Below are 11002 nucleotides of genomic sequence, written 5' to 3' on the forward strand. Positions count from 1 at the left end.
GATTTAGGATTCTATTCTGGAATCCTGCGATTCTCTCTGATGAGACTAAGAGGACTTGAGTTCCTGGTGTGACAGCTCTCCCTCCTGCTGGGTGTGGAGGCGGGGCTTCCCTTCCAGTCTGAGAAAGGAAGGCCCTTCAGGGGCTGCAGTGGGCCGGAGGGCTAGCACAGCAGGCCTGTGCCCCCTCTTCCTCTACTTTGCCTGCAGGGCCTTGTTTCCCCCAAACGTACAACTGCTCAAAAGGGCTTGCATCTGAGGCAGAGCAAGCCGGTCATCGCCAGGTCCACGTGGGTGAGGTGGAAACTGAACAGCTGTCGGCAGGCAGAAGAGGTGGGGGGAGTGGAAGATGGAGCTCCCTGTGGAGGGACTGTCAGCTCCCACTCTCCACCTCCCCACAAGCCTTCAGTTTAAAGAAAGACTCCATCTGCCAGTCGCGGGTGCGTGGGATAGGTTTGCAGCCAGATAGCGGTGGGCAGGGCTGGGGATACTGGTGTGGTGGGGAACCAGGTCCAGGAAGGAGTGGGTGGGGCCAGGCCAGCTCTTCTGCCCACAGTTTGCTGTGGGTCCTTAGACTCAGGGCTAGGCTCCCCTGGACTGACTGCCAGGGCAGGAGAGATAAAGGCAGAGACACATCCACCCCTCAGACCTCTCCCAGCCAGAGGACTGTGGGTTCACGCTGCCTGGACCAGCTATCAGGTCAGGGGGCTGGGAGGCCTGAACCAGGATGAGCCCTGTTCCACAGGAAAGCGGCAAGGCGTTTCAAGTGAGTGTGGACCCTGCTCAGCACGCAAGGGTGGTAAAGGAAAAGCTGGTCTTTTGGAGAATGCTGGGGTTGTGTGTATTGGTCAGGGGGAGGCGGGGGGAAAGGGGTGTGATCCCAGAGAAGGTAGCAACTCCTGAGGAAGTGGACACAGCAGAGAAGCCAAAGACAGGCCTTTGCTAGTTGACCCTGAGTCACCCTTGGTGACCAAGCACAAACTTGAGCACCCACCATCCTCCCAAGTGACCTTGGACAGATGCGGTCAGCAACCCAATGACAAAGCCTTCCTTCCCAAAGGCCCTCAAATTCCAATAAAGCATTGGTCTCTCATGAAAACATTGCACTTTGTAGCACCCAAAGCACTTCCGAGTTTACAGTGGTTGGATGGCATCACCAACTCAGTGGAGATGAGTTTGAGCAAACTCTGGGAGATAGTGAAGGACAAGGAAGCCTGGTGTGCTGCAGTCCATGGGATCCCAAAGAGCTGGACACGATGTAGAGACTGAAAAACCACTTCTCTTACTTGACCATGTTGAGCATACACTCACCCCATTGTACAGATTGTAGAAATTGAGACCAGGGAAAAACAAACCACGATGTCCCGTTGCTTAATATCCCCATTAGTGGCCATGGAGCCTGAAATAACCACTATTACGCATCATCCTCGGGTTTTTCAGCAGTGGCCTTCCTTTATGTGCTCTCCTCCAGGAAGTGAAATAGAGGGGTTACACTCTGTCTCTCATGAGCCTGTCCAGGGGAGGACGGCCGGGGGGCATGAGGATATAGGCACTGCAGATACAGAACAGAAATATGTGGGCAAAGGGCTGGCGAGAACCCACAGCCCATCCTCACACATCCTGCTCCTTGTCCCTGTCTTCTGTGGCCACATGTGTGGACACGCATGCCCACTGCCTGCCCCTCCCCTGTCCCCAGGAGATTGGCCAAGTCCACCCTTCTGCTGATCCCCCTGTTTGGCGTGCACTACATCATGTTCGCCTTCTTCCCCGACAACTTTAAGGCTGAAGTGAAACTGGTCTTTGAGCTCGTCGTGGGTTCTTTCCAGGTAGGAACTGTGGACGTAAGGCTGCATTCTTCTCTGGGCTTTAAGGGAGGGGATTCTCCTGGGGCCTTGGCCTCTTGCCCCTAGGTGCCAATCTTTTCATTGTAATAAGTATCTATTAAGCACCTACTCTACGTTTAGCCCTTTGATTAACCGAGGGAACACGGGTAGGGCAGGGCTTGGGGCTCTCTGGGTCTATCTACCTCACTTCTCCTGCTCCCTTCCTCCCCAGGGTTTTGTGGTGGCCATCCTCTACTGCTTCCTGAATGGCGAGGTAAGCCCCTCCCAGACCTTGGGGGCCAGGGAACAGAGTCTCGTCGCCCCAGGGTCCAAAAGCCCTGATGTGGAGAGCAGAGAAGGGTCAAACCTTGCTATGCCTCAGACTAGTTCGTCAGTGATGGCACCTAGGACCTTGCTTAAAATGCTGATTTCTGAGACGACCCCGGACTTGCTGACTTTGAATCTGCTTTTAAGAAAATCTCCGGGGATTCGTGTGATTCGTGAGAGAAGAATGTGAGAAGTGCTGTGTTGGGTGGCTATGTGCAGTGTGAGCGGGGATGGTTGGAGGCAGCAAGAGAAGGTTGAGTCACTGTGGAGCCTGGTTACAAAGCAAAAAATCTACTTGGATGAGTTCAAGTGATTTAGAAGGCAAAGATCAGGAGACTACAGTACAGCCACCCCAGGCAGCATCCCACTCCCTCCCTAGACTGCATTCTCTGATCCTCTCTGGCTCCCACCTCCCTCAACTCCAATCGCTTGATTTGACCTGGCTCCACCAAGGAGGTCCCATCTCTGCAGCGCCCAAAGTAGCCTCTGGCCCCTCACATTAGACTCCTCAAGAGGATATGACTGACCGGGTCCACATCCTAGATGGAGTACAGCCCAGTCAGCATGGCAGGAGGCTTCCTTGGGGCGGGCCTGACCACTCTCCCTTCTCCCAGGTGCAGGCAGAGCTGCGGCGGAAGTGGCGGCGCTGGCACCTGCAGGGCGTCTTGGGTTGGGACCCCAAATACCAGCACCCGTCCGCAGGCAGCAACGGGGCCACATGCAGCACGCAGGTCTCCATGCTGACCCGCGTCAGCCCGGGTGCGGGCCGCTCCTCCAGCTTCCAGGCCGAAGTCTCCCTGGTCTGACCGCCAGGTGCCCAGGCGGGTGGGCGACCCCTCTCGCCGGCACCGCCCGCCACCCCGCGCGGCACCGGGGACAGAGACCTCTCGGGCGAGGTCAGCCCCAGCCCTGAGCTCAGGAGGCTTCCCAGGGCCCCCAGATCACTGTCCGGAAGCCCCTGGAGAACGCTGCCTTTGCGCCTGCCTGGAGGACGAGGGTACATAGGTGGAGGAACACTGGAAGCTCCTACCTGGAAGACGTGGGGTGAAGCTCAGTCTTCAGACTCCGCCCCCAAAGACTCCCTCCTCCAATCGAGGGCAAGAAACCTGCATATTCTCCTGATTCCACCCCCGGTAGCTCTCGAGAGCCATCGGAGAAAGGCCACCGCCTATCCCCAGACAGTGCATTTGGGAATGTGCTGTTATCTCAGGCGACAAGGGTACTGCCCCGAAAGGTCACCTGCCACCACCACCTGGACAGTGCCTGAAGTTCCACCGCTGACATCAGGTTCTTTGGGGTTAAGCATCACCATTCAGGCATCTCTCCAGACATGCGGTCCCCTCCCTCAGTGCCTCCTCATAGCTGCCAGCTCTTCGCAGTGAATGAGTTTTTCTGCCTCCAGCAGGTGCGGTTGTAAACAAGGAGTTTTTAGTTTGGGGAGGGCAGCTGTCTCCATAGTCCCTGCTAAGGTGGAGTTGCCCCGGGATGGCTGGACCAATTCCAGTAGATTACCTCCAGCCCTACCGATCCTCATGGGCTATGGGAGCTGCCCACCTGTGTGCCAACTATTAGCACCAGGCTCAGAGATGATGGACGCTCACAGGCCCCTTCATCCTCACAGCAACCCAGCAAGGTGGGCACTAAATCACAGTGAGCCTCACACAGAGCAGGGACCTCACCTTGTCACACAGACAGGATTTGAACTCAGATCTTGCTGATGGGAAAGTGAAAGCACAGACTTTTATGCTGCCTTTTATATATTGTAACCAGCGGGATCCTCTTGCTTATTTGTATCACCATTGGAATCATTATTAGCACCATCCCCAAACCCCATTCCCATTCTCCCCGGAGTGTGGCTGAGGAGTCCTCTGGCCCGTGTATCCTCTGGACAAGAGCCTGGGGGTTGTCACAGCCTGTATCTTCCCTGCACCCCTGTGGCCACACGGCCTGCTACCCACGCGCCAGCCAGAAGATCCCCTCAGGACTGCAAACAGCCTTGTGCAACAATAAACACTGGGTTGGATTAGCCTGGTTTTCCTGGCGGTTGGTGTTCCCATGTGGGATAAAATGGGGACCAGCTTCCAACTCGTGGCCATCCCCCCATCCCTCATTCCAAGGAGGGCTGGTCAAAATCGTCACCAAAGTCAGACGCCACCACCCCTCTGGCTTCCATGTGAGGAACACACAGTTCTAAGGGCTTTCAACTCACATATTGCTCAGTGGTACCCTCCTCTCTCCTCTGAGGGTGGTGAAGTTCTATCCCGTCCTTGTTGTGTCCCCCTGCCCCCTAAATCCAACCAAGAAGAGACAGTTCTATTCTTGGAACTATACAAGACAGCTGACAGAGCTGTCCGCAGTCCCAGAAGTGGTTACGTCTGGGCACCGACACCCAAAGAGCATGCAGGTCATGAGATGACCATGTTGCTGTTCTCCGGGTGGCAGAGGACAGAATAAGTGTCACCAGAAACAGACAATGCCTCTAATAGGTTTAAACACAGAGGCTGCAGGGTGAAGAAGATGATGCTGGTCAGCAACGGATGGATTCAAAGCCATTGCTCCCGTTGACCTCCTTGGGTTCCCCTTCCTGCAAACTTTCTGCCTGGTCCTGGCCCAGTCACCACTCTGCCTAAAATCCCTCCATTAGTGAGTCATATCTGGGAAGAGAAGCAGAGTTATCATCCAGGAGGATGGAAAAAGAGAGAGAAACCCAAGACAGGGACAAAGTAAAAAAAAGGACAGAGGTGGGGCCCTGCCACCCCACAACTCCCCCCTCCTGGCAGGGGTTGAGGGGCATTCAGGAATGGAGAGAAGTTGAAACACGGTTCCTGGCCAGCAGAGGTCATGAGCAGACATCCTAGGCTGTGTATGAACTGGGAGTAGAATAGGGGTGACCACGAGCAGAATTTCTCCTGCACCCCTCACCAGTACCTCTCCTGCCTTTCTGGGCACGATCAGACCAGACCAGCTCATCTCTATCGCCACCTGGTGGGTGCCTCGAGGACTTCACCAAGGTTAGCCTTAGGGACCCAAATACCTGAGTGGAGGCCCCTCCCCAGAAGGCCAGGTGACAAAGGGGTCAGGCCTCTCTCCCTCAGATCCATTTCAGAATGAGATTCAAGAGAGAGAGGAGGTGGTGAGGACACAGGATTGATGATCCCAGAGACAGCTTGGGATGAAAGAGACCCAGGATGGGCCCTCCAACCAAGCCCTTGTGACAGTGCTTCCAGCCTCGGACCCAGCTGTGACCCCAGGTAGAACCAGACCTCTGGTAGCCTGCAAGCGAGGCCCTGGCCCTTGACCACATCTGACCCCAGACCCTAAGGGCAAAGCCCAGTTAACTCAGGTGGGCTCACTCTGGGAAGACAAGTAGCGCCCCCACCATCCTGGCACAGACTGCCATCATGTAGATGACTCCTGCCACTCCGGAGGACAGGATGCCCAAGGAGGTGACCAGTCTGCCAGTAGAATGGATAAGGAGCATCTTCCAGGTGAGGGATACTTCCTGAGAACTAGGGAGGAGTCGCCAGATTCCAAGGGAACAGAAGAGGTGCCAGAATCACCTGAATCCAAGTAAGCAAGTATGAGGGGGCTCTTTGCAGCAGGAATTCAGTAGGGGCTTCTTAAATGAAGCCAAAGGGAGAGGGTGGGTTTTGGGCAGGCCACTCTGGCTGCTGAGAAGAACCCCAAGGGCGGGACAAGGAAAAGCTGCCAGTCCATCATCCAGATGGGGAGGACCTGGTTTGGAACATGCTGAAGTAAGGTCTGTGGGGTACCTGGGAGAAGACCCAAGACTGCTGGAACCTGATCTAAGGGGCCAGAGCCCAGGCAGGAGGTAGGGAGACCAGAGCAGCCCCTGGGGGTGGGCTCAGGGAGTCTATATCCCCAGGCACCTCCATCTGGTTGGCAGGCAGGGGTGGTTGGAGTGAAGAGCTGGTATCAGTGCCTCAGTTCCCATCACTTGCCCAGGGCCTGTTTTAACGGGCAATGACCCCACACCCGCACCCCCTGCTCCTTGCTGTTCCCTCCATGTGGGAACAGGAACTGCTCTTATCTCTCCCGGGGGAGGGGGCCGGAGCCACAGCTGGCAGTCATTAAACACCCTGATCAGGCCAGGGATGGCTGAGATATTAATAGCCAGGAGTCGATGGCCTGGGAGACGCAGCCTCCCAGAAAAAGGGACAGAACCCTCTGCAGGCCATGGGAGGATGAGGAAGATGGGTCAGGAGGCCATCCAGGCAATGCCCCAGCCCCCAGGCAGGACAGATGAAATCCAGAGAGGAGGGAAGGGACTTGGGATCGCCAGTAAGTCATCAGTGCAGCCCAGCCTTGAACTCAGTTCTCACAGCCCCAGAACCCTGCTTCATTATATGAATTGTCATAGGTCAGATTCACTTTGATTGCCCTGTACAGAAACCTAAAGGCAGACCTAATTGGTGAGCCTGACTCTTTATTGTCTTTATTTCAAAATCTTGATATTTTTTGCTCATTTTGTGCTTTGACATTAGTTTTGATTTTTTTTAATATTGCATTAAAATACTTATCCTGATTACCACTGAGTTTTTTGCAACCCCCTTAAGTTTTGCATCCAAAAACAGTGCCTCACTTGCCTCACCATAGTCCCAGCCCAGCTCCCAGAGGTCCCAGTGTCTCTGAGCTCAGCATATTGCATGGAAAAAACTTTGAAGAGTTCTGAGCCAGCCTCTATGTGGCCCAGAGGGAAGGGGTCCTGCCAGGGTGATGCCCACTAGAAGTAGGGAGCTCCAAGATTAATTCAGAGGCTCAATAAATGTCAACTTAGACCTAGATGTTTCCTGTCCACTCTACCATCCTCAATGTGTTGACTTTTGTCCTCAGACTTATTGTCTCTTGATTGCAAGATGGTTGCTGTTGCTCCAAGCATCACATTCTCACAGGACCCCATTCACTGGCAGGGAGGAGAGTGCTTCCTGTGTGTCTCTTTTTTGTCAGGAAAATAAGCTATCCCAGAACCTACTTTCTATATACTCTCTTCAGGCTCCTTGGCTAGAACTAGGTCACACACGCAAGCCCTGGCTGTAAGAGAGACCAGGCTTTCAGAGGCAAGTCGATCTAATAAAGAAGAAGGATCGATCTGATAGAGGCAGATAGCTGTTGAGTAGGCAACCAACAGAGTCTGACTCTCAGTCTCCTTTGGGACGCCTCTTTGGGTAAGTGTATGGCCTTCTGTATTCCCTCCATCTAAGCCTGTGGGTGTGGTAGATGGCAGAGGGGAGGAAGCCAAACCAGTGATGGGTCAGTGGTCAGACCTAGAAAACACTCTAAGTCTCTGTGCAAAAAGAGATTTTAAACATTTATCATTTGTGTATTTACTTGATTGTACCCGGTCTTGGTTGCAGCATTTGGGTTCTTGTTCCCTGGGACTGAACCCAGGTTCCCCTGCATTAGGAGCACAGTCTTAGCCACCCGACCACAAGGGAAGTCCCAGAAAGAGATTGAAAGTAGGAAAGTAAACAAACGTACAAAAGTTTGGAAGAATGGAAACTAGGGCACGCCTAGCTTTGTGGTCACACCACCCCAGCTACTACCTTGAAGGAAATTATTGTCAGTGTCCGAGTTGCACATCCATTAAACTGGTGACAAGGAAGTGGAACAGAGTATGCTGCTGTGGCAAAAACTCACATCTGCCAGATCCCACCCAGCAGCCACCACGCCACAGGAAGAGAGGCCCCCACTCCCCTTCTGCCTTCCACTTGCTCCCAAAGAGCCTCCCTCTAAGTTGCATCTGAATTCTCAGCAGTCGGGGGGTCTGGGCCTTCTAGCCCCTGCAACCCAGGGAAATATGGAGGGGGCCAGGGAGGGGACACCAACGGCCAGTGGGCCATTTCTAGCACAGAGGCTCAGGTGACTTTGCGGCCTGAGTCCCCAGAAATCAGAGCCCATGACCAGGAACCAGGAACAGGGAACAGAGAAATATGACACGGGGAAACCGAGAGCGCCAATACTCCAGGGGGCTATTGAGCTGGTCACCGCTCTGCCAGTGGGAACTCGTGTCCACGGGGACCCTCCAAGGAGTGCCTCACACTGCTGGGCAGGGCAGGACTGAGTGTAAGTGGATGCCTGCAGCTGTCCCACAATGACTCTGGAGGCCCTAGGGCAGAAAGCAAGAGCTGTGTGAGACAGCTGAGGTGGGGTCAGTTTTTCCTGCAGGAACGGCAGAGGCGGGTGAAGAAGACACGAGGCAGAGCCCAATACAGGCGGCCTTGTGGCAGGAGAGAAAGAAGCCTGGCACAAACTAGGCTAGAGTCTTCTAAGGTCTCGGTGGACATTCACGGTGGCCAGGCGCTCATGGACTCCCAGCCTGTGCTCCCGGCTCTAGGCCCCATCTCAGTTCACTCTGGCTCCTCAGACCGCTCCAACCCCAGCCATCCCTCCATTTCCACCCTGGGGATGAGCTGCTCTCACCTCTGCACTGGGCCCAGCAATGCTGAGACAGGCCCACAGGTCCCCACTCAGCCACCTTCCCCATACCCCATGGAGCAGAGGAACTTCTGGAACCTTCCAGGCCTCTGGGAGTGGAAGGAGGCTTGAGAGAAGGTGCCTACTCTGACCTTCTTGCCTTCAAATCTGTAGCTCCACTGTCTTTACCCAGCAGGGCCTCCTGAGAGCCACAGGTTGCCTGGTGGGGGGGGCAGGGGAGGCTATCTTCCAATGCAGAGGGGGACACACCCAACTCTAGCTTCAGTTTTCAGTTCCTTTCCCTTCAAGCTTTCATCCCAGAGAATGAAACCTAAACAAGCATCTGAGAGATGTGTCCCCTCCTCTTCCCACCACTCACCAGCTGAAGCTGGGTTTTCCTCCCCCAATCCACCCTCTACCCCATCCTCCCCCCATCCTCAGCCCCTCATCCTCCTTCCCTCCATCCCCCCCTCCCCACATCCTCCCTGTTCCCAGAGATGGCTTCACCCATCCCCACCCCTTCCCTGGTTGTCATGGTGGAAGGGCTTCAAAGTAGTGTGATTTCAGGGCTTAGGGCACGAGAATGATACCGGTTTATTATTTTCACAGTATTAACGTCATTCTGTTCACTCAGCAAATAGTGACTGAGCTCTTGCTGTGTGCACTGTTCTAAACAGAGACCAAGGCAGAGGTCCTGTGCTCACAGAGCTGAGCCTCCAATGGAGGAGTCAATAAATAAGAGAAGAAAATTATAGAATAAAGAAGGCAAGACGGGCTTGGGGAAGGGGCGCTCTGTTGGTTGGGGTGGTTGGACAAGGTCACCCCAAAGGGTGGCGTGGTGACAGGTGGTTTCCCTTTCCTGGTCATCAGAGGATTTTAAACCATATAAGTCAGAACTGGGGCCCAGAGACTTTGAGGTCCAGGTCAAAAGATCCAGTCCCCTGCATGTGCAGCAGCAGCCCTGACAATATGTGAGAGCTACATCCTGGGCCTTGGGGCCTCAATGCTATTGGAACCTCCCCTAAGCAGGGGCTCCAGCGCCCACAGCTCGCATGGTCACTGGGAGGGGATACCTGCTCAGACACGGGGAGAGTTGTTCCTTGGAGCTACACTGTGGCAGTAACCCGGTCCAGAGATTCCATCTGGGTGTGGGGGCCAATAGGCAACCCCCCCCCAACACCCAACACCGGTTCAGTGTCCTCTGTGCCAAGTGACAGAGAACAGACCGCTCTTGAAAAGACTAATATTTACTCTTCAAATGGGCGCTGGCACAGGCTATTTCCTGCAACCGGCGACTGGCTCACCCCATGGGCTGGACACGACAAGAGGCGTTCCGGGAGACAGGCTGATGTCCTCGTGGACACCAGCTGCCCCGAATGAGACAGTGTCTTTGAGATGGGAACGGTATGTTCCAAGGTCCCATCTTGTCATCTCAACTCTGCTTGCGCACCTTCGTGGTGGGGTGCTCACGACCTCCCCGAGCGCTGTTGGACAGCCCTGTGAGAAAGTGCATCCTTGTTCTGGCCCCGTGTTCCTTGCTTTCAGCCCTCGCTCTCATCCCTGGGGCCTCAGAAAATGTGCCTGGAACAACCCCTCAGGGCAGGCATGGTCCTGGTCCCCTTCTTGCCTCCCAGCTCCAGCCCCCTCCAGTTTCACTTCCCCAGGGCTCACTCTGCTGGCCCCGGAGCCAGGACAGGCTATTTATGGGGTGGGAGGGAGACTCGCCTTGGGTGCACCTCTGTCCCCTGCAGCTGTGTGCTGTCCCCGTGAGAGCCCTTAAGTGGAGTGCCTCCTGTGGGAAAGAACCTCCGCCAGGAAACTCTTGGTCAGACAGCCTGAATCTAAGGAGAGGGTCCCTGGCGGCCAGAGTTGGCTCCCACCCACCTGCGTTCCCTCTCTGCAACCCCCTCCTCTCAGTTCTCTCTCCTCCCCCTGCCCCCATGGGTCCCAGAAACCATCCCTACCCATTACAGCCCCTGGGCTTGGCTCAAGCTCCCCAGTGGAGCCCAGGAGGCTGAAACACTCCAGGAGCACACAGGTCTTCGGAGGACCCAGAGGCAGGCCCTGTCAACCCGTCAAGTCCAGTCAGGCCAGGGCACCCTGGAAAGATCTCCAGGGGCAACGCAGACCCCCTGGTTCTTCCAGGGCTCTCAGACCTAGCTGCTGACTCTAGCTGGTCCTCTTTCTGTTGTTGTTTTTTGGTTGGTGGGTTTTTTTAATTCCTTATTTTCTCTATGCGTGCTAAGTCGTTTCAGTCATGTCCGACTCTTTGCGACCCCAGGGACTATAGCCCTGTATAGTCCTCCTGTCAGGGGACAGGCTCCTGTGTCCATGGACATTCTCCAGGCAAGAATACTGGAGTGGGTTGCCGTGCCCTCCTCCAAGGGATTTTCCCGACCCAGGGATCGAACCCGTGTCTC

General features: G+C 55.0%; 1 protein-coding gene across 4 annotated transcripts in view; it reads left to right on the forward strand.

The window, feature by feature from the left end:
* VIPR1 (vasoactive intestinal peptide receptor 1) overlaps positions 1-4173 on the forward strand; it is a 33325-nt gene extending 29152 nt beyond the window's left edge. For all 4 annotated transcript variants that reach the window (XM_061396099.1, XM_061396096.1, XM_061396097.1 and 1 more), the window contains 3 exons: positions 1694-1823; positions 2053-2094; positions 2762-4173. In XM_061396099.1, coding sequence (XP_061252083.1) covers positions 1694-1823; positions 2053-2094; positions 2762-2953 — 364 coding nt within the window. In that variant the 3' untranslated portion in view covers positions 2954-4173. The remainder of the gene's footprint in view (positions 1-1693; positions 1824-2052; positions 2095-2761) is intronic.
* Positions 4174-11002: the final 6829 nt, after the last annotated feature.

Source organism: Bos javanicus, chromosome 22, assembly GCF_032452875.1.
Source record: "Bos javanicus breed banteng chromosome 22, ARS-OSU_banteng_1.0, whole genome shotgun sequence".
NCBI lineage: Eukaryota > Metazoa > Chordata > Mammalia > Artiodactyla > Bovidae > Bos > Bos javanicus.